At 36.6% G+C, this 24,249-nt stretch overlaps 1 protein-coding gene and 1 non-coding gene across 18 annotated transcripts in view; both read left to right on the forward strand.

Annotated features, from left to right (window-relative positions):
- The window catches only part of LOC124426228 (calcium/calmodulin-dependent protein kinase type II alpha chain), a 70,360-nt gene that overhangs the window by 23,444 nt on the left and 22,667 nt on the right, over nt 1–24,249 (forward strand). For 10 of the 17 annotated variants that reach the window (XM_046967650.1, XM_046967652.1, XM_046967653.1 and 7 more), the window contains exons 2-11: nt 3,227–3,321; nt 7,974–8,033; nt 12,528–12,582; nt 12,940–13,078; nt 13,437–13,539; nt 13,729–13,907; nt 13,983–14,105; nt 14,206–14,289; nt 14,571–14,631; nt 21,613–21,702. In XM_046967650.1, the coding sequence (XP_046823606.1) occupies nt 3,227–3,321; nt 7,974–8,033; nt 12,528–12,582; nt 12,940–13,078; nt 13,437–13,539; nt 13,729–13,907; nt 13,983–14,105; nt 14,206–14,289; nt 14,571–14,631; nt 21,613–21,702 (989 nt within the window). The remainder of the gene's footprint in view (nt 1–3,226; nt 3,322–7,973; nt 8,034–12,527; nt 12,583–12,939; nt 13,079–13,436; nt 13,540–13,728; nt 13,908–13,982; nt 14,106–14,205; nt 14,290–14,570; nt 14,632–21,612; nt 21,703–24,249) is intronic. The other 7 variants (XM_046967651.1, XM_046967654.1, XM_046967660.1 and 4 more) reach the window with 2 other exon arrangements.
- Trnag-gcc lies at nt 5,451–5,521 on the forward strand. Its single transcript has one exon. It is a non-coding gene; the product is annotated as a tRNA-Gly (tRNA).

Raw genomic sequence — 24,249 nt, forward strand, 5'->3', positions numbered from 1 at the left:
AATGTTCGGCCGTTATGAATTATGAAAAGAATGTAAAATTATTTCGTTTTGTTATGATAGGAAATATCTACGTATCTACCTATATGTAAGCATATGTGTATATATATTATATATATATGTATATATATATATATATATATATATATATATATATATGTAGATATAGATATATAACACAATGATGATTCATAGCAAGATAAGGAAATATCGTCCAGAGATTTTTGCATTCTCGAGTACATAGATACAGTAGATCGAGTATAAAGCACATATGTAAGTTACGTATCTACGTACAAATTTATTCTCTCTGGAAACTTTCGCGAGTCGTACGTATTTGCATTCATCGATTTGCGTAAGGACAAAAATAATATCGTTCATTATTACGCATATGCAAAAATGGCAGAACGATCGACGAATTTGTTATTCCCATCGAAGCCGTCGTTCAAATCAACTTCATTTGAATAATTTCCTCTCATTTAATTTGCCACAATTATTTATAACAATTTCCTATGTAAGAAAAATAACGAGGAAAGATATATATATATATATATATATATATATATATATATATATATATATATGTCTCATTAACAAGAGAGGATAATCAAATCGCATAATTATAAAAGAAAGCGATTAGATTCGTTTTCATAAATATATGGTAGGAAGAAAATAAGAACACGTGAAAGCAAGTCCGTAGTCAGAAGGGTGATAGTTGGTCGGTCGGTCAGGGAGGGGTAGAAGAGAGGGTGGTTTCGGTGGTTTGCGGCAAGAGAGGGTACGGATAGGTGGCGGTACGATCTTCGGTAATGATTGGTCGTCATGGAAACGAAGCGGAGCGCGCCTCGCCCTTTTTCCTCTTCGGTCCTTTCAACGAGCGTTTCGTATGGCTCTTCGAATGACTCTTCCAATGGCGCCTCGTCCTGGCGCCTCGTCCTACAAGATGAAACATTAAAATACCCTTTGCCCCGGTATGCTTCTACCTTTGACTTTAACAACGTACTATATTCACGATCGAGTGTCCATTAAAATTCTCTTTTTTGATCCTTCGCGAGAGATTTTTTCTGTTTCCATTAAATTGAAAAAAGGGAAAAAAAGAAGGGAAAAAAAGCTACGGTTAATTGTCATTTGAACAGTCTCCGGAGATACGATGACAGCTCTTTATAACGTGATTAAAAAGAAAAAAAAAATAAATAAATAAATAAAAAAGAAAAGAAAGAATCGTATATCCATAAAATTCTTTTATTTTTGACTTGGAGCAATACGAATAGTAAGAACGATAAATCATTCTCTCTCACTCACTCTCTCTTTTTTCTATCTTTCTCTCTTGATCTTTTTTTCCCTTTTTTTTTTTTTTTTTTACCCCCGGGACACCTGACCTTTCAAGCTCCCAACGACAGAACAAAGTCCATCCCTCTTTTTATTCCACTCACCTCAGAACCGTGCGGACGGCTTTCTGCGTTCCAGAGCTTTTCTCTATCTCTCTGTCACTTTAGAGAGGAAAGATTGTTAATCCTTCGTACACAGAGAGGTCTTCCTTGCAACGAAGGCAAAGCGAAATGACATATTCCACGAACTCCCTTTCTCTCGCGATTATCTCCTATCTTTTCTGAAACGAAACAAGGCTAAAGAAAAAAAAGAAAAAGAAAAAAAGGGAAAAAAAACGGAGATTTACCAAATGGATACGCACTTAATAAAAATAAACGATTCGTACTATAAATGCTTGATCACTGATATTCTACGAATTTATATGAAGTAACTGTGACTGAATCGAAATAATCTAATCAAGGATTTTTATCGACTTGTATATAAAAGACAAATATGGAATAATATTAGAATAATATTAGACGTCGCATAAGAATATGAAAGAGTAACCAACGGCTCGACGCTTGATCCTCTTTTTATTATTCGAGCGATGGACCGGTCGAAAGAAAGTACTCCGTTCTTTTTTTCTTTTTTTTTTTTTTTTCTTTCTTTTCTTTTCTTTTCTTTTTCTCTTTTTGTTCTGCGTATCTCGTTTAAAATTACAACGACTTAAAAATCGTAGGTATCTCCTTGCACTTAGGTACCTATGCGTCTACGAAATACTGTTACGTTCTTTCGTGACTAGAGAGAAGACGCAGGGGAAACGAGGGTGATATAAAACGCTTGCCGTGCACGTTACAGAAATCTAGGTGGAGGTAAAGCGTCTTAAAAGCTCGAGCGTTGCCGCGGAAGACCACAAAGGGAATTTCTTCGGTAACGCTTGGGAAGGTATACGAGAGTAAATGTCTATGGAACGAGAAGGACTTTAAATGTAACCAGAAAATACTCCTTAAGGGATACGATGCAGTCTCCGTAAATAGGCCGTCGGTTAATAAATAATAGTGAACGGCAAATGGAAGGAGGATGCGAATTATGGAAAGTATATTTTACTACTAGACGAGTATAATCGAGTTTCTATCTTTTAAAGGAGCAATCGTTATCGTTGGTCGTTTGATAAAATGGATTTTTCATGCGCTCGACCGTTCATATAAAATTCTAATTTATAGGTAATAAAATATTTAGTTCACGTATCTGTTTTTTTGTTCGAGAAACGTCATCAAAAGTTGCAATCCGACGAATATTTTTCGTTGAATAAGAGAAAAGCGAGAAGAACAGCGATCCTACGGAATTTTTCTTTCGAAGAAAGAATACGACATCTTGTTTCTCGTTCTCCCTGGATGCATTTTAGAATGGATCGTAGAAACTTTGTCAATCGAGCTCGCGCTTTTCTATACAGGTGGCTGCATCGTACGCTCCCCTTCCAACACAACCTCTTACACGCTTCGTCGAACTTCGATTCGAGCTAATCGAGAAAGTTTAGTTTTCGGCTAACTAGAGGCGTTCCGCTCTTCGACGTTCGCGTTACGCGCCATACATGCATATCTAGTAAGCGATGGTAGCTGCACGCACATACTATATATACTTAGACAGGTATATACGAATATGAAATATTGCTACGAGCGAACGTAAACTCCGAAGTTTAGTTTCTTTTCACGGTTCTAGTAAAGTAAAGAATTTAAAAGTCGAAATGAAGATAAATCGTCTTTAAATCCCCCTCTCCTCTTTGGACCGAGAAATTGAATTAATGCAAAGAAAAAGAAAAAATCTTTACGATCTTTCTCTTGATTTGACTGACGATGATTTAATTATAAGAACATAATGCATAATAATTTGGTCAAATTAACGGAAGTTGACTCGATTGTTTCAGAGGCGCCTTCTCCGTGGTACGCCGATGCGTCCAAAAGAGTTCCGGTCTCGAGTTTGCGGCGAAAATCATAAATACGAAGAAACTCTCAGCCAGAGGTAAGTTAAAGAATATATTTCTCTTAAATTTTTGTCTACCTTAAAAGATCGACGTAACAAAACCGAGGTCACGCGTCAGCGTTATTTAAACACACATACTTACGTACTTACTTAGGATCGCCTGGCCGATCGTTGGACCGACGACGACACATTGATTCTCTTTAGTCGCATCAATTTCAACGATTCTTTCGTCCCTCCGATAAAATTCGATTTTACCTTTTATTCCTTTATAGGACTGAATACGAAAATTTTCCAAACCTTTCCCTCATCCTCACGCCCCCCACCCCTCCTCACAGATCCCATTCCTTTCGTCGATCCTTTCGATATTCTCCAGAAATATTTTACGTGGTCGACGAGGCCGCTAGAAGGACGGCTCCTCGAAAGCAGGATTTGAATTATCCTATCGAGTCTCGTACACTTTCGTTCTTATATATTATTAAACGGTAAAATTTCGTTTCCTTTTCGGTGAGCCAAGCTGATCCTTCTTATTATCAGGGTTATCTCCGTTCGATTTGGAGATCTCTATCGTGTGACGATGGAATCTACGGAAAAGCTTTTCTTCGTTGGAAAATGCAATATGGCGCGTTTCGGTCGGGGTTTCTAATCTTGCTTTTTTCGTCTTAGACAATCACGGAAGAGAGAGAGAGAGAGAGAGAGAGAGAGCGAGCGAGTGAGTGAGTCGGCTCTTGCTCGTCCTATAGCGACGCATATATCGACGCGCGTGCGACGCGTGTCTAAAAACAACGAGCGACGCCGTTGTCAAGCTGCCAACATTCCATCGCGAGCAACCACGGTGCCAATGGCGTAGGATAGCCGGCCCGGAAAATATAGTTGGTCCCCTTTTGAAATTCGATCGCCCCTGAGCGCGCCCAAAAAAGCTCTTTCTCTTTCTCTTATTCCGCTCGTAGACACGACGCTCTCTAATCTCTTCATCTATCTCCCGTTCAAGTTTATATAGGAGCGCTTGTAATCGATGGTAAAGGGCGACGAGGGGTCGAAGCCAAACGAGCGTCTTAATCGAATCAATTAAAATACTGTCCGTGTGTAAAATTTATCCGATATAAGTTGGATCGTGTTACGATCGATCGAATTGGTTGGCCTGCACCCCTGTCTCTTATCTCTCTCTCTCTCTCTCTCTCTCTCTCTCTCTCTCTCTCTCTCTCTCTCTCTCTCTCTCTCTCTCTCACCGTCTGTTGCAGAGAAAGAAACTCTTATGTCTTCGAGAGAAAAAGTTCTTAAAGAAAATTGTGAATAATAGCTTCGTCGTCGTACATGCGTTATACCACACGACATTCAGTCGCATATTCAGTTTCTATTATTCATCTATTCTTTCTTTGTTCTTTTCTTCTTCTTTCTTTTTTTTCCTTTTTTTTTTTTCATGTTCGCGATGTAGAAGAAAAAATGACAAAAAAAATCTTTCGGTCGTCCTTGCTCGATATTCCATTTCGAGTCGTCCCAATGCGTGTCGACCCAGATCTCAAGGGGATCCTCTCGCGAAAGGAAGAAAACATCGTCGTCTTTGTCCTCGTCGAAGGGTCGTACAATCTCGAACGATTATACGCTCCTTCGACGTAAAGGGTGACCGTGGCACGTTGTTTGCACGCTTCGAATGAGGGCTAATCTATATTCATGTGTATATATGGAAAATTACGAAACGACGGCCTCTGTACGGTGCAATGTAGCATGCAAATAGGAGGAAGAGGACGAGGAGGATGGAACCTGCCTTTAGAACTCCAAGACCGAAAGGAATTTTCGTGTCGAGGGTCGCGGCCCGAGTGCAAGAAGGCAAGAGGGCAAGAATCTCCTCCTTGGAGACAAAAGGAGGACAAAATGAAAGTGAAGACGCGTTTAATCCTCCGCGCTTCTCGTTCCTCCTCCATGCGCTCGCTCGGCTTTTCGAACGAGCCTCCCTTCGTTTTACGTCAGAGTAATCCTCTTTGGATTTAAATGGAACCCTTGAATAAGTAGCAGCCGCATTAATATGCAAGGTAAGGTGTCGCGAGCACACGTTACGTTTGCATTTAAGCGCGCTTAAAAGACCGTATATATGTAATGTATATGTTCAATGTTGACCGTGCATATACAAATTCTACGTTCATCCCTTCTTTCTGTAGAATCATGTTGTCGTAGCATCGGTGGTTCAGTGGTAGAATGCTCGCCTGCCACGCGGGCGGCCCGGGTTCGATTCCCGGCCGATGCAGTCCTTTTTTTTTCTTTTCTTTTTTTTTTCGTTCTCTTTTTCAAGTTTAACGCAATTTGTAAAATCCTTCGAGAAATCCTACCCGAGAGTTGTTTTATATTTTTATGACATTAAAAAATTCTCTTTGCCAGAAAGAGAGATAGAGAGAGAGAGAGGATAGAGAGATAAAAAAAGTCAAGGAAAAAACAGATAGGTAGAGAAGAGGCAAAAGGCGAAACGGAAGAGTAGGTTGGTGGGGTGTTTAGAGATAGCGCACAGAGGAGAGCCTCTTTTCTCTTTCTCTTCGTTAGCTCTCAACGGGCGTCGAGGATGACTCTTTACACGTTTGCACCGGGAGAGTTCGGGCCACGGCCTTGCTCCAGTGACCTCTTGACCTAGTCGCTGGAGCCGCCATTCAACCGCAATATGGAGAGTATGCATTTCAGGAACGAATGAAAGCTAAAAATGAAGAACAACGGTAGGTATATACTTGTATGTAGGTAGACTCGATTCGAGTCGAGCGGATATTTGTCTGCTTAAGCGTAAGAAAGAGAGAGAGAGAGAGAGAGAGAGAGAGAGAGAGAGAGAGAGAGAGAGACTCTTCCTATTCAAACATTTTTCTTCGATTTATCTGTGACGTCATCGGCGACATTATTAAATTGACCGATTAGGGAAAGGAATCTTCCTAGTCGTCTTCTTCCTGGATTCCTCGATATCCTTGACGATAAAAGGAGAAAAGCTTTTCAAGAGCCTAGAGCTTCCTTCAAAAAGCCGATAAACCGCAATAATCGTTACCATGCTGACTCCGAGCAACTACTAGGGAACCCTGTGAACGCTGTTGCAGTTAAAAAGAAATTTGCAAAAAAAATTTTTTAAAAATAAATAAATAAGTAAATAAAAAAGAAAGAGCAAAAAAGAAAAGAAAACAAGAAAAAAATCCTTTGATATGCGCGCTTTCCATCCCTTTGCTCTTCTATTTTTTCAACCGTTACGTTCCCACTCGACCCCATCGAGCGTCGATGTTTTAGTATTATCGTTATTATTATTATTATTATTATTATTATTATTATTATTATCAACGTCGTCAATATCGATCGTTATTGACATTATTATTATTGTCCTTGCTCTCTAGACGCGGGAAGCTTTCCGACGAATTTATTTTATAAAAGCTGTTAGACAGAGACAAGATGGAAATGAAGAAAATTTCCATTTCAACTTTTGAAAGCGTAAAACTAATTAGCTTTTATGCGTACGTACGACAGGTGTTTGAAATTAGATACGCTTCGTATTTTCACGTCGCTTTTTTCTTCTTCCCTATTTTAACTCCCATAGTTTGTTTTTCTTCTTTACCCGTTTTCTTTTTTTTTTTCTTTTTCTCTCCCAATCCCCTTGCCCTTTTCCAACTACTCTCAACCAGCATCATAGACGTTCTGTTTTAAAGTCGTCTCGGCGTGCTTTTCGAGGCCCGCCGTTCTTTTCGAGCGAATTTAAGGGAAAAGAAAGCGTCGAAATGCACTCATAACGCATCGCGTTCCTTTTTCTTTCGTACGGCGAGGTCTCGTCATTTCGCTTTTTCGAAAACGACACCAAACGCGTAGACAATGGCGAATCCGAATTCGTCGAGGACGACACAATAAACCCAAGATCGTTTGAGAAAAATGATATAATAAGTTGCGTGTTCCTATCTGTGAATTGGAGGTAACGAGGATTCATGGTGTTTTGCGTTTCTAAGAGAAAACCGCGAAAAGAAAGAAAGGAAGGAAGAAAGGGGAGGAGGGGAAAAAAAAAAGAAGTATATCGTCGCGGTACTTAACGGGTCTGCGAATGCAATTTTAGCCGACGTCCTGAGTGAATTAAGCCGGAGAAAATTCGTCTGGGGAAATCTCGATGGGGGGGAAAATTCGATTTCAACTTTAATGACGTATCCAGGATCAGCTGTCGTAACAAGGAAACTTTCGTGCTCTAACATATTGGAAATCCAAGCCCCTGGATACCCGTAGTCCTAACGAACTTACAAACGATCGGCTACAAGGATTTTCTATCGTCCCTATTAACGCCTACTTTCTCCTATCTACATTTTTACCTTTCCTTTACTCTCCGATAAACTCGTTAAAAGCTTTTTAAATACGATGCCGACTTCTCTTCGAGGGAGATGACGAATCATTAAGAATCGAAAATTAAAGTCCAAGATGTTTCTCGAGTCGAGGAATGACCTAATCGAAAATTTTCAAGACGAATGGAACTTCCGGATTTGCCTCAAGATGAGACGACGAGATACCGGAGTAGTTTATTCGACGTGGCATAATAAGATTCCCCATTTCCCTCTCTCTCTCTCTCTCTCTCTCTCTTCCTTCCCGTTTTCTTCCTTCCTACGTTTCTCGTATAATTGCTTCGTGGTACGAATTTGTGTCCCTGCCGTATCTTCTTTACATTCGCACTCTTCAATTATATTTTTTTTTCCATCTTGTTACAGATTTCCAGAAACTCGAGCGCGAAGCACGGATATGTAGGAAATTGCAGCATCCAAATATCGGTGAGTCTTGAAAATGTATATTTTCGTTTGGGGAGGGGCCGAAAAAAAGGAAAAACAACGTGTAATCTAGGGATAGACTAGTTACTTACTTACTAGATTACTTACTTATCAGAGAACTTTCGAGTTTAAACCTATATAGTCGAGATGCAAAGCATGTATAGTTATCGAACTAACTAAGGCACGTTTTACCTATAGGTTTGCGAGTTATTCAAGCGTTAGTTAGCGATCGTTCGTTCGTTCGTTCGTTCGTTCGTTCTTTCCATCCAATCTAATACCAAAACTAACTCTCTTTCGATTATCTATGGATCGCGTACTTTGCAGTCTATCAATCTCGAGGGTACGAGTAAATGGGTAAGACAAAGATGTATTACAAGAAAAAAATTCAAAAAAAAAAAGAAAAAAAAAGAATGGTTCGAAGCTTCGTTATAAAACTTTTCCTTTATTCATCAAGAGAATTTTTCAAAAGATTTTCACTTTGGAAAAAAGATATGCGCGATTAATTAAAATTTTATGCGACGGGCAAACGAACGAGCCCCTTTGCTTTCCCGATTAAATAACGTTCGAGCATCGAGCAATTATCAGAAGTTACGTTAACGTCGAGACTAATTAGCATGATGAATCTATGTTAATTATACCTATGTTGACTGTATGTACTTATTTATCTATCTAATCGATCAATCCATCGATACAGGGTATCCATTGTAACTATCGATGTAAAGGCGATACTAACAGAAATCGTATATTCCGAGGAGCCCGTAAACGGTCTTACCGTGTTACCCTAGTCTCTTTGTAGAAATCTCCTCGTTGAAATGGATGCCCAGCTCGATCATCGCAAACTCCCCCAGCGAGTCATTTTCGCTCGATTTACCTCACGCGCTTCGCGAAAGCATCGCATTGCCCTAGAAGGCAATCGATTCCATTGTTCTCGCTTTCTAAAGGTATCGGGACCCTTTCGTTCTTCTCGATAAAACAGTTACAGTTGTCGTGTTTCATGAAAAGCCCCTAGAAAATTTTCATTGAAAATTGTTACTCCATACGACAAGCTATTCTTTTCCCTTTTCTGCTTCTTTCTTTTTTCTTTTTTTTATTATTATTTTTTTTTTATTCCTTTTTCTTCTTCCCTTTCTTTTCCCCTATAGAAACGTTTTCTGACGTCCATCGAATAATTTACGGGGACCAGAACTTCTCTTAATTCATTTTTTTTCTCCATCCGTTTGATCGCTCCAAAGAAAGAAAGGAAAAAAGAGAAAAAGGAGGGGGGGAGGGAAGGAAGCAAGGAGAAAAAAACGAACGGTTTAACGACATCAAAGCGGAAGCGGACGACACTCCTTCGATATGCGGGCAAAAGGCTGACCTTGAACCAGCGTAGCTTTTCCACCGGCTGTATTGGCGGTCGTACGGGGTGATCTGGATACGGGCCAATCGATTTCGTCCCGAGCTAGATTTTTGGCTCGGCCCGCCAAATGGCGCAGGAAAGACAAGAGCAATTTTTTTAAAAAGATCCTGGCAGTTCGTAACAATTCCGCTTGGCACATTTATTATAAGAGAAAGAGAGAGAGAGAGATTCGAGTCTCGGGAAGATATAACCAACAGGTGTCCGGCCGTCTTTAGACGCTGACTTAACAATCGTTCTTTCTTATTTTTTTGGCAAGAATTCATCAACGTTCGAATACAAAGACGTAAGACGGGTGGCTTTATTACTCCATTCTTTCCTTAAAGAATCTTTTTTTCTTTCACTTTCTTATTGGATCTTATTCGAGCTTTCGCTGAACGCTCCTACGACTAATGCAGGATCATTTTGATGATAATGTCGAACACCTCGAATTACATTCTGTAACGAAATATTCTGTAACTTATATATACACCTATTTTACGTATCGTATGCACTTACAAAAATAGAGAAAAAAAAGTATATATATATATATATATAAATTATGCACTTTTATAAACGCAATTAATTCCTTCTTGAAGAAGCCGTGTAAAATATAAATTTTACTAGGAAGATCAAAATGATACCCCTGCATTCGTCTCTCGCGTTTGTTCACGTAAAATACCATTCGATCGATTTAATCGAGTATCTCGAAACTGTGCGAGAAGATCACGAAGGATTACGAAGGAATAAAACGGAAGTGAGAAGATGTGTTAAAAAGTGAACCTAGATCAATACCTTTAGTATCTATACGTTCGATTAGATCCATTACTTTGGTGCAATCTAACTCGTTCTATCGTTACCACTTTCTCGAACCAACCCTCTTATATGACCCTTCGCTTTCTTATCTTCGTTATTATTTTCGTCCACTCAAAAAGATAGAAACCCAATCGATATCACGTTCCTTATCGTTATTTTCTAAGAGTCCCCGTAGGGATTCGAAAGATCAAGGTGGACGATTAGCCTGATTAGAGAGAAAGAACGATTCCCTTCGAGCTTCATCATTTTATCTCGAGTTACTCTCTCTCTCTCTCTCTCTATCTTTTTCTTTCTCCATGGCCTCTCTCTTCCTCTCCCTATCTCTATCCATCCCTTTCTCCTCGATTACGATACGTTCAAAAATTCGATCGAGAACCAAGACTTTCGACCTTTACATTATTTATAAACTAACTATCGATTATCCTCGCTATCGAGGAAGAATTTATTCATGGTATTATTATACCTCGAACGATCTACGTATGTGAGAAAACGAACGATCGTTCTTCATCCCTTCCATTTGCCATTGTTGTTAATTTGAAATCTTTGAATTACTTCCTCTATCATAATTCAACATTCCCTAATATATATTTGTGTACTTATATGTATATATATCATATATATATATAATATGCGTATGATAAGTGCGCGTTCGCACGTATGTTTGCATATATATATACATATATATGCCAGGACTTTGTTTGTTTTCTTTCCGAGACCACACATTCGATTCGAACTTTGGTTGATCGAGGCCAATAGGCACGTCTCTCGTTTCCGAGTCAACAAGTGATAGCCATCGATCGTCTCTCTCACTTCCTCGTTTCTCCTGTTTTTCTTCCTGACATAAAGTTTCCGTCGCACTTCATCACCATTCTCGACCTGTCACAGACGTTCGGAATAAACAGAAGGTCGATCATGATGAAAACAAAATCGTGTGCCTTGTCGCTTAAAAATTTTAAGTTGGTTATCGAAAAACAATCGTTTGAGAATTATAATTGAATTTTATTTTTAATCGTTCGATAAATCTGTCGAAAAGGAAAGAAAATATTTTCGTCGTATATCATCGATGGATCAATATATAATAGTTGTAACACAGAGCTAATTCTCTCTCTTTCTCTTTCGTCTAACAATAAGTTCGCCTAGCGTGTGGAATAAGAGAGACTCTTTAATTTACGATGCCTTTAACTAACGATTTTCTTGTCAAGGGGAGCTAAGGTCTCGGGAGATTATGCCGAGACATTGTTACGGGGATACGAGCGAGCTGGCGCATCTAATTTGATTAAATTTATGAAAAATAAATCTCATAGAGTATGTATGGGGTTGGTGAGCAGTGAATCCATTGGAACGTCACGAAAACGAATCGAAATATCGTTTTTTCTATAAACTCGATAATAATATATCTTATTTGACTTCTCCTAAGTATAGTTAGCATTTTCCATTTCGAGGATAAAGGTCAAAGTTCGACTAGCAGCAATTCTATTTCTCTATTTCTCTTTTTCTCTCTCCCTTTCTCTCTCTTTCGAATATATTTCATTTCGTTCACGTTATGTCGAGACTCGCGTCTAGATGCGAAGGATATTAGAGAAACGAGGAATTGGAATTCTTCCTAACATCGCTCCAAGAATCGATTCTTCGATTCCGGGAATCAAAGATGAGCTAAAGCATCGCGTATCAAAGATCTCTTGATTCGTATATGGTTCTTTCATTTTTATGAAACGCTTCTTCGGCTCCTTTTTCTTTTTTCATTTCTATAAAACCTATTCGATTTGCTGACTCGGTTTCTCGACGTTGACGATGATTTGTTTATTTTTTTTTTTTTTTTGTTATTTATTTATTTATTTTTTTGATTGATATACAAGATGTCATTCGTTCGTCCGCAAAAGAAATATCCACTTGACATCGATTAAATCAACTAACCAGAATGCAAGATGATCTTGAATAAGTCTCGTCGCTTCTTCGGTTACCTTCGTTGACCCTAATGAAGATCTCACCCCAAGGAATATTCATAGTTAATAAATGATTCTCGCGCGTCCAAGCAAAATTTCAATGCTTTAGCTAACCGCCACGTAGGCCATACATACGTACATACATACATACGTATGAGTCTCGACGATCTCTCTTTCTCTCTCTTTCTTTCGAAGCTTCGCCATTTTGAATGTTCTTCTCGATAAACGCTCTTGCGTAATTTTCTCTCCAAAGCCACGCTACTTAATATTTCACCTTCGTATCGATAATAATAAACGACGAATAATATTTGCGACTCCATTCCATCCATTATTATTAATTTGACTAACATTTCTTTGTTTCAGTGAGACTGCACGATAGCATACAAGAGGAGAACTATCACTATCTTGTCTTTGACTTGTAAGTGAATCATTTATCTTTCATTTATTGCTTTTCTTTTCCTTTTATTTTATTTTTTTCTTTTACTTTTGTTTTTTCTAATTTATATTAAATATCGAATACCCAGTGACCGCAGCAAAGCAAATACTTGGGGGAATATTTTTATGGCTCCTCTTTTTTCTTTTTCCTTTCCCTTTTCTTTTCTTTTCTTTTCTTTACTTTACCATATACATACCATCGACGTTCGACGTCCCCGACGTGGACGATCGCAAGGAATATTTAAAAAAAAGGAAATAGGCAAGAGCATCACCTTGTACGCGTCGTTGATTCCCCTTTGAATCGATCTTTCTATAGAGACGTCTCGTAATTTCTTTTCAGAGTCACCGGCGGAGAGCTTTTCGAGGACATCGTTGCGAGAGAATTTTACAGCGAGGCGGATGCCTCCCATTGTATTCAACAAATCTTGGAAAGCGTCCACCACTGCCACTATAACGGAGTTGTGCATAGGGACTTGAAAGTACGTTATACGTTTGTGCATTCCAAATAGAATATGCATTCTATATCTGTCTGTGAAAACAGGAAACTGCTAGTAGGAATGGGCAACTTCGATAACTTAGTCAAGATTTCGACGTAACAATATCGAGTAGTCGAACTTGGGACGTACATACGGTACATTTAGGATTGTTAAAAAAATCCGAGATCAAACGTGCGTATAGAGGTGGTTGCGTTTTGATTCGTTCGAATGTGTGTTATAGGTGAAAATCCATTAAAATATTCGATAAATAATGTCGATCTAACGAACCATTTCGATATGAAATACGGCGATATCGCGTAGTTGTCAGAAATCTTCGAAGATATTCTCCTTCTTTTTGCAGCCAGAAAATTTACTTCTCGCAAGTAAAGCAAAAGGTGCGGCTGTGAAATTAGCAGATTTTGGATTGGCGATCGAGGTGTCCGGTGAATCGCAAGCATGGTTTGGTAAGTCGTCGGTTTGTCTCTCTTTTATCGTCAAAAAGGTCTTTTCTCTCTGTTTTGTCGCGTGGGTGGGGCGGGGGTGGGAGAAGGAGGAAGGGCAAGGTTCATACGTTGATCTATAAAAATAAAAAAAAAAAAAAAAAATGAGTATCGATCCTGAGTACGAATCTCTATACGTACGGCCCTAAAAAGGTTTCGCTGGAACGCCCGGTTACCTCAGTCCGGAAGTTTTGAAGAAAGAGCCTTACGGGAAACCTGTCGACATTTGGGCATGCGGCGTCATTCTTTACATCCTTCTCGTTGGTTACCCGCCATTTTGGGACGACGATCAGCACCGACTGTACGCTCAAATAAAGGCAGGCTCCTACGATGTAAGAATCCTTCGTATTCCCTAAACGTTTAATCGAATATCTAAGGATTGATTTCTTAATGTTTTTTTTGTTCAGTATCCAAGCCCAGAATGGGACACCGTCACGCCAGAAGCAAAGAATCTTATCAATCAGATGTTAACGGTGAATCCAAGCAAAAGGATTACCGCGAACGAGGCATTGAAGCATCCATGGATCTGCGTAAGTTTTTTAATCCCTAGTTACACGAATAACAAATATTCTTTATCTATTATATATTTATCATACGAATAACCTGAACATTTTCTTTATCATTTTACAGCAACGTGAGCGTGTTGCATCGGTGGTGCACAGGCAAGAGACTGTGGATTGCTTGAAAAAATTCAATGCAAGACGCAAATTAAAGGTAAGCTTTTCCTCTTTCATCGGAGAAACGCGTCAACGTCATAGTTTTCTAGATTAGGTGAAGGTTATCGCCGATAATGGTTCCTCGTGTATGAACGGACATGTTCCTAAAATCGTTCCTTATCGCGTTCGGTATTCTCGTTGTAAAAGAAAGTGATGATATATGTCGTAAAAATTCATTGGATTAATCTTTTCCGTCTGGTCCTTTAATATTTAGAGCCAATTAACAATCCGGACATCGTTATTACGATTAATCGCTTTCTTTCGTCTCTTTTTTATCAGGGCGCTATTTTGACGACGATGTTGGCGACGCGGAACTTTTCCAGTAAGTATGATGCACAGGGTAAGTACCTCCGGCCCTCTTCAGCGCTTCATGGACCACGACGGACAGTACTTTTATAACCCCCTATTAAACTTTACATACCCTCTTCCACTTCTCTCTCTCTCTCTCTCTCTCTCTCGATCTCTATCTATCTATCTATCTGCCTCCTACCATATCTTTCTTTTCATGTCCTTTCGTTCATACCCGTCTTGCATCCTTGTCATTAGAAAATAATTCTGCTCATCTGCCTCTTCTCTCATTTCGATCGGTGCTCCATAATGTGCTGTGCACGCGCCATTTTCTATTTTATCGATCGAACGATCTATCTTCGATTAGAAATTAGATTCCTACATTATCTACCATGACGAACGATCTATGCACGATCACAAATATATGGAGCACCCATACGTATTCTTACATTATTCCAACCCCCAAACAAAATTCTTGCTCGTGCACATGAAAATCTGAGAAAGCCTATTTCCGTCGGAACGGTCGACCCATTCGAATTTTTGTCCAAAAATGAAAGAGGAGCGAGGCTGAAACATTCGTTCTCGACGAAGATACTGGCTGATCTGGCAAAATTGGAAAATAATCCCTTCATCATTTTCGTTAGAGTGGAACTTATTTTCTTCTCTTTCTCTCTCTCTCTCTCTCCCCCCTCCCCCACTCTCTATGTCTCTATCTCTCTCCTTTTACTCTCTAACGAATCATCGTAATTTCATCCTCGCTCGCTCAGTGTAACACATTTGAAACATCTTTCAGATGTTTCATCCACAAAGTGCTCGTATATCCTCATAGTCGATGCACTCCGCTCGCACACCTCATATATCCTGCAAGGAACATTAAACGTTACCCAGAAATAAAAGAAATGAATTCCTTGCTTCGTAGTCGATTTGAAAACTTAATTATTGCTATTGTTATTACTATTATCATTATTATTCTTTTCTCTCTCTCTCTCTCTCTCTCTCTCTCTCTCTCTCTCTCTCTCTCTCTCTCTCTCTCTCTCTCTCTCTCTGTCTGTCTCTAATCTCATTTCAACGAAGCGTGAATCTGGGTAACGAAAATCATCGTCGCAGTGGACTCAAGCAGTTTTCTTCTCATCGACGTCACGTCATCGTTAACTCGACCCTAATCACCGGAGTCATGCTTCGTCATTTTGAAAACGAAATTCCTTAAGAAAAATCATTTGTAAAATGAAGAGAACTTTTTTACACTTTTTCGTTTTATATAATCGGATATATTTCGAGCAATTAACGATGAGGCGAATAATAGTTAGTGACTTTTCGATGACTCCTTTACATAATAACAGTTATATATCCGCATTGCTTTCGTCAAATACCTATCGACGTTCAACGTCAATGTCCATTTGCGTATACGCAGAGTATACAAATACGAGGGTATATCAAATTAAAATCCTCTTAAGCGATTGTCAAACAATCATTACGGTCTAATTACAGGCATACGACTCTGTTACGTATCAATTCGATTGCTTGTAAATTAACGTGCTCGATGTAATCGCCTTGAAAATATTTTTCACAGTCAAGGTCTCTTAGGTATTCTTTCTTTTTTTTCTTTTTTTTTTTTTCTTTTTTTTTTCCGCCAGCAATTCTTCCAATCATTGAGCGAACAAAAAGTACGGCGTCATCGATCGCGGTCATTCAAATTTGTCAACAATAATTCTCTTAACGAATCGCAAACGATAGTCCACACGTGGTCGAAACGAATCTATTCTGTTTTATCGATAGACAAATTAGGCAAATAGAGAATGTCACAGAAAGAAAGAAAAAGAAAAAAGAAAAGGAATCGTTTCATAGGATCGAAACGTGAATTCTCTCAACTGTTTCGGTCCACTTGCGAGAGTACCTTCGAATGATTGTGCTATGTTGTATTGCAATTATTCGCGTTGCATATAAGTGTTTTATCCTATCGTAATATTAAACAAGGTTTCAAGATTTCAAACCTCTAATATGTACTTACATTTTTTTTTGTTCTTTTATCATCATTCTTCTCCACATTTAGAATTTTGTTTAATAACAAACTTAATCCCATTCTTATTGGATCTTAAATATTGATTAATATATACTCGTTTAGTTTCATTCACGAGAATTAGATTAAGAATGATAACGCGTATCAATTCGGTATTCTCTTTTTAAACATTTCAATGTGATCGCGCGTAAAACACAAAAGATCTTGTATTTTAATCGATCATTTTTCTTCCTCTCCAATTTATTTTTATTATCTCATTTCATTCGTATTTCTCCATAATTCTAAATGTGGAGTTAAATACTGATTTACCTGATTTATTATTTACCATATATGTAAATGTATATATTATATACAAAATTAACATATTATATGCATGTATAAAATATACACATACGTGTATACTATATCTGCATATATAATATATACGTCTATTCGATTATGGCATATGCGCACGCGTGCTCGTAAGCATCCTTTGATAGGTGCACGAGAAAGTGCATACATACATTTTTCTGTGCATATATATATATATATATATATATATATATAAAATATATAAATATGCAGAATACATACATAGATACACGGATATACACCTCAGTGGCATAACCGTCCTTCTACGAACCCGAAAGGAATTTTTTTAGCTCGAGTAAAAAATGTAAAACTTCAAAAAAAAAAAAAAAAAAAAAAAAGAATTCAGAATTTTTGAGGTTACGTCACTGACTATCACGCACATTTTTGTGTGTGACATATAAATAGCACCCATTACGTCTACCTAGAATGTCTTTGCCCTGATCTCCTCCCATTGCCTTCTCCATCATCCACGTCTCACCCGCCAAATATAATCTATTTATTTTTTTCCTTACGATTAGTCGAATAGTTGAGCATCTTGCACCATTATTAGAAAGGACCAATGAACGTATACGGTCTGTATACGTATAACCTTACATTTATTTATCATTTTTTCGATTATTTGAAAAAACACAAAAGCCCAATACATTTACCAATTCATTCGATTGAAATCGCTCAAGTATTAACTTTGATTATAACGTGAATAAGAGTTTCTAATTAATCCAGGAAGAGACAACAACAACAACAACAACAACAACAATGGATGATGCATCGACATTATCGAAATTCGATAAAATATTCATCGCGAAATATTGATTTATTTAACTCGTATTGTATTCTTCTATTTTTCATATATCGCAAAATATCAGATGAGTTTAAATCTCTCTCCCCCCGCCCCGCCCCGCCGCTAATAATAGCGACAATATAATAAGGAAAGGCAAAATATCGCACGTCATTCATATTTCATATAATAAGAAACATTCGTCGCTTACATTAGACATGTACTTACTTACCTAAACTCGAATTAACGATTTTCACAAAACACATAGCTTGATCAATCTTTTATCTTCTACAACAGATTCGATTACGGAGGATTCTTTAAAGAAAAAAAAAAAAAAAAAAAAAAAAAAAAAATAAACGATCATCGATCGATCGACGAAAGAATCGAATCTCATTCATTATTCTCTCTCTCTCTCTCTCTCTCTCGCTCTCTCTCTCTTTCTCTCTCTCTCTCTCTCTCTCTCTCTCTCTCTCTCTCATGTTTTATCCAACATGTCCCAAAGTCGATCGGTATCCTCTTTTGCGTTCTCCCAATATGTTACGTTATATATAAAAAAAATTCTTTTTATATGATTCTATATAAACATTCAAAACTTCTTTGGTAGATTGACGTATAAGAAAGATTTATCGCATTTATCGCATTTAAATACGCATTAAATAATAAATTAAAATCGTACAAATCGTCGTATTAAAGAAAACAACAATTGAATCGTCGTACGGCAAACTTTATATCAAAGTAGTACGTATTTCTTAGATAGGTGGCAGCACGAAAAACTTTATCCGACGCGTTGTTTTTCGCGCGTATTAATATTACTCTCGTGACTTTTCGTCCGCTAGCAGGAACTATCGCACCGCACTTGATTTATATTTCGCTTTAATCTCATAGTCGAGAAAGAACATATTTTCTGAATATTAATTTGAAACGGTGACTCCACACTTCTACCGTAGTTTCATCCATGGATTTAACAGGTAGCTTTATCAAATTTTTTTATCGCGAGTAGGCAATTTTTTTTTTTTTTTTATTACGACATAAATACGTACGTACGGATCATCCGTGTGTACATAGACACGTATGTACATAAGTAACATTTTAGGTTAACCTTTCTTCTATCTAACATAATTCGAACATAGATTCAATTAATTTATCTTCGTTACTTTACGAATGAAATTCAATTGGGAGATTAGAATTTCGTTAGAAAAATAACGATTTAAGTTGTAAGTAATTGTTGCACGGATTTTCTTCAGTCGTTACATCAGCGACTACTTTAAGAGAATGCTATTTACTAAATCTCTTGGAGTCTCCAAACTTCTTAGTTTCAAACTTTAGAGAGAACGTAACAAATGTTTCTCTCTCATTCTCTCTCTCTCTCTCTCTCTCTCTCTCTCTCTCCCCCCTTCTTTCTCTCTTTCTACTTTTTTATTTTCTTGCTGTTCGAAAGCAGGAAACAAGATGGCGAAATTCGACGATCAAACTTCAATCAAAAGAGAAAGATAAAAGATGAAGGATACAAATGTACAACCTGGTATCATTTAATCTCACTAATTATTTATCTTCTTAAACTGAGGAAGTTTCGAAAAATTGCCAACTGTCTCTCTCTTTCTATTTATCTTTCCCCACTTTTCTTCGAATTTTTCAGAATGAAACGAGATAATGAATATATTTGTATTACGACAAAAAGATTAGGTTAGAAGAGATTAATTACAATTTCAATTTATCCATCCGCATAAAATTGGGAGAACGCATAGAAGTCCGATCGCAAATCATAAAAATAATGAAGAAAGACAAACATAATCCATACTATACCATTAATTTTTTTCATATATGTATATATATATACTTTTGTCTTTTTCTTTCTTTCTTTCTTTCTTTCATTCATTCATTCATTCATTCATTCATTCATTCATTCATTCATTCATTCATTCATTTATTCATTCTTTTTCTTCTTCTTCCGACAAAGGTACTCTATTTTTGATTTGACACGAAGCGGGTCGGAGGTGCTGTGCTAATCGCACGATCGAAAGTCTTGTGTAACTTTGTCGACGTGCTGTCTGTTTGACAAGATGGCAAAAGTGATTTAAATGAACAATTTTTATCACGTGACGACAAACAATTTTTATACACTACCAAACTGATTTTCGACAAGCTGAGTTATTTTTTTGCCTTGTCTTTCTTTCTTCTTTTCTTTTTATCTTTCTTACTTTCTTTTCTTCTTTCTTTTTTCTTTTTTTTTTTTTCTTTCTTTTTTTCTTTCTATTATTTTAATCTTCGCTTCGACGAATTAAATCCGCTCGATCGAATTTCTGCGATTTTATTCTATTATTTCTCTCTCTCTCTCTCTCTCTCTCTCTCTCGCTCTCTCTCTCTCTCTCTCTCTCTCATTGGTCTTTCGAATACTACTACTACTATGTATTACTACTTACTTAATTAGAAGGAACTTTGGTGTTTTCGTAATTTCTGTCATCTCGATCGAATCGAAAATCGAATCGATAATCGAATCGATTCAAGATATCGCAGGACTCGAATCGAGTGGGATATCTAATACATTAGTCTCTGAATTGCATTTGGCATGCCAACGTTTTCCAATCTAGTTCGTTTTTGCATTTCTACGATCTTGCCTTATTTTTTTCCCTTTTTTCTCGTTTTCTTTTTCTCCTCCCCATCTTCGCTTTTTTTTCTCTCTCTTCTTTTTATTTTATTTTATTTCATTTTATTTTATTTTATTTTATTTTCCTTTCTTTTCTTTTTCAAATTGCTCAGGGTACGATCGAAGATTGGCTTCTCTCTTTTTATTTGCTCTTTTCTTCTTAATTTTTCTTTTTCTTTTTCGTTTTCGTTTACCTTTCGTCTTAGCTTAGATTATTAAAATGTTTTCGCATAATTTTTACAACGAACCATACTAAATATATTCCATATAATTCGCACGTGGCTCTCGTACGGATTTAGTTTTAGTTTCTCGTAATAGTTTAAGTACGCGCCTCTTGCATGATTATTATTTTATAGTTACAATAATATATTCGCGAGCTTTCGAGTGAGTTCCTTTTAATGGGAGCTATCCCAAATAAAGACAAATGTTTATTCAAGTTCCAGATACATGACATTGGAATCATGAAAGCTATCTTGATAGCTTAGACAAAAAATACAATTGCATGATAAACATATATATATATATATATATATATATATATATATATATATAGATGATTGAGCATGTTTGTTTCTTTCACTTCCGTTTTTGTGTAATTTTGTGTCTCTCTCTCTCTCTCTCTCTCTTTCTCTCTCTCTTTCTCTTCTCCTATCTATTATATTTCCTTCCTTCTTAGCTTTCTAAAGACACCCTTTTCTATCTATTGAACCTCTGTCATAGTCGATACACAATATTACATTGTTTTTGAAAATTACAAATTTTTTCTTGCTTTTAACGGTAAAAGAGTAAAATAATAAATAAATAAAAGAATTTACAATAGTCCAAGGAAAATCTTACTCGTTTTCGTTTTCTTTTTAAATTCACACATAAGTATTGTCTATGCTCAAAGATGGCAACGTTTAAATACGTTACATTTTTTTTTTCTTTTTTTTTTTTTTTTTTTTTCAAGAAAGAAACAAAAATTATTTCGTTTGTTTCGCGATGGAAAAAAAAAAACAAAAAAAAAAAGCAAAAGAAAAAAGCTATACTCCTCTTTTTTATATTTCTCCTAATTTCCTTAATTTGTTTGTTCTTTTCGTCCAACTTTCTCTCTCTCTCTCTTTCGCTCTCTCGTTCTCTCGCTCTTACACTATCTCTCTATCTTTTTTTCGTTGGTTGTTTCTTAAAAATAATAAAAATTTGTCGAGAAATTCGTACTGAAAACGTCCAATGTCGATTTACTGAAACGCTCTGCGCACTCCAGGTCGAAGCATCATCACGAAGAAGGGCGATGGTTCTCAGGTGAAGGAATCCACCGATAGCAGCACAACGATCGAGGATGACGATGTCAAAGGTAAGAAATTCGTTTCCTTCTTGGTGCTCTCCGGCTATCCCGATAAAAAAGTATCGTTATAAATTATTCAACGTACACGTCTATACGGCGTGTATATCTGTTAGATACAAATACCTAAAAGGTATACCTTACATACAGATACGTATATCTTTTTTTTTTACGATTATTTGATAAAAGAGTGCACGAAGAAGTAGGAACTCCCCAAATATAATTATATATATTTATTCATGATTTTTCGAAGAAACACATATCATCGTTGATTATTATCTATTTCATACATACATATATATATATATATGTGTGTGTGTGTGTATGTGTATATGTATGTAAATACGATAAATAAGAAATATGATCGCTCGATCAAACGTCGATTTTTTTTTTTTTTTTTTTTTACTTAATCACTTCGAAGAACATACTCTACGAATTTAATGAGAAACACAATCTTAAAGATCCTACGATACCAACTGGATTTATTTAATGTAGATTAAAAAAAAAAAAAAGAAGAAAGGATAAAAAGTAAAGAAAAGGAACGTACTGCGACACGTGCACGCACTTTGATTCGTTATTGAAACAGATCATGATCTTTGATTATCACGTGTAAATCGGTAACTCGATCTGTAGTTACAACGATTAACGAGTTGTCATTCGGAATTTTGTTTAATTTTTTTTTTGTAATATATTTTCTTTTTTTATTTATTTATTTATTTATTTATTTATTTATTTTTTTTTTTTTTTTTTTTTATATATTAAACATAGAAATATTAATATCTCTCGAAGGATTCGTCGAATGGCAACGCGTTAATGATATCTCCTTATTGTTTTCCCCGTTCCAATTCCTCGACTGTTACAATTTTACTAATACAGTTATTTAGATCTCAGAGATTCGTTCAGCGAGTACAGATTTTCGAGAAAAATACATTCTTTAATATTCTCTCTCGAGTTATATTTATCTGATCAAGTAAAAAAAAAAAAACGAAAGAAAAAAGAAAAAGAATTTATGAGAATTCCACAGGATAGGCCATCCATCATTTTAGTTACAAAGGATCTTGTAATTATACAAATGAGAATCCATCGTGCATGCCGTCACCCTCTCGCCCCAAATCCATTAACTTAAATAAAAGATGAATCATCTTTGTTAACCTTGTACATATTCATGTGTTAAGGTAGATTATAGTTTCGTACTCGTCGAATTATTATTTCTTGTAAGATTTAAAAAAAAAAAAAAAAAAGAAAAGGAAGAAAAAAAAAAAGAAAAGAAAAAAAACGAAACAAAAAAGTAATGGTGGATTCGATGGCCTGTCCCAATTTGTTGCCGTTACTGCTACTGCATTTGAAATTTACTGCTTAACGAATCTCTACGTTGATAATTGAGGGTTGCGAGAAAAACACGAATAAAAAATTCGTCCGTAATCCCTCCCCCCCTCCCTCGTAATTGTATATGCGGATATATCGAGAACGTTTTCTTCCCTCAAAAGTATTTTATCGTAGAGTAATCGATTTGTTTCCCTCCCTCCCTCCTCCTCCTCCTCCTACTACTACTAACTCCTATTCCTATTCACCGTTTCTAAAGTTTCTCCTTGCAATCGACGAACACGTACACGGACAATTCCTTATTCCTCTCTAATTTCTAAATCATTATATATGTATCTGTATATATACATATACATATACATATATATATATATATATATATATATATATATATATATACGCATACATCTCTCTCTCCTTCTTTTACTCGTTCTATCTTATCTCCCATCTCCTTCCATATCTCTTCGTTCCTTCGAATACTTCATGACTCTCGATAATGTTCTTGAAAGCATCGTGCATTCTCAAACTTGCTCCTCTCGATCGCTCGCTATTATTGATCGTCGTGTTACACGCTCTTTGACACATTTACATGTTGGAAAGTTGTTTTTGAATTCGTGAGCGCTGGTAGGCATTTTGTTGTGGCAGACACCCGCTTAACGGCAAGGTTTTACTTAACAATACTCGTTATATATCGCGACAGATAGAGAAATTCGATCGAATTGAAAAAAGGGAACAAAAGGGAGCAAAATACAAAAAAAAAAAGAAAACTCCAAAAAAATTGACGAAAAGAAAAATAAATAAGAAAAATCGATAAATAAATGAAGGAGACATTGTGTATAGTGCAGGCTCGTATCCATGACTGACACGCACGTCTTATTATTTATTTAAAGAATTCAAATTAATAAAAATAACTAGACGACAATCTCCGTTCGATCAATTTCGCATTGTTGTTTATTCCATTTCTCTCGGCAAGTTTTCGCAAGCACGCACGGTCATCAACGTTCGTAGTATACTTTGGGTTTTTGGTTCTAATATCTATCTAATGTATCTATATATTTCTATCTAATGTATCTATATATATATATATATATATATATATACATATATACACACATATATATATATATATATACACATATATACTTGTTTTGGTTCTTTTTATTTATTTTTTAATGGAATTGACTCGTCTATTTATTTTTTGGTCTCTGTCAATCTTTCTCTTTCTCTCGATATATA

The sequence above is a fragment of the Vespa crabro genome, chromosome 8 (assembly GCF_910589235.1).
Source record: "Vespa crabro chromosome 8, iyVesCrab1.2, whole genome shotgun sequence".
NCBI classification, from domain to species: domain Eukaryota; kingdom Metazoa; phylum Arthropoda; class Insecta; order Hymenoptera; family Vespidae; genus Vespa; species Vespa crabro.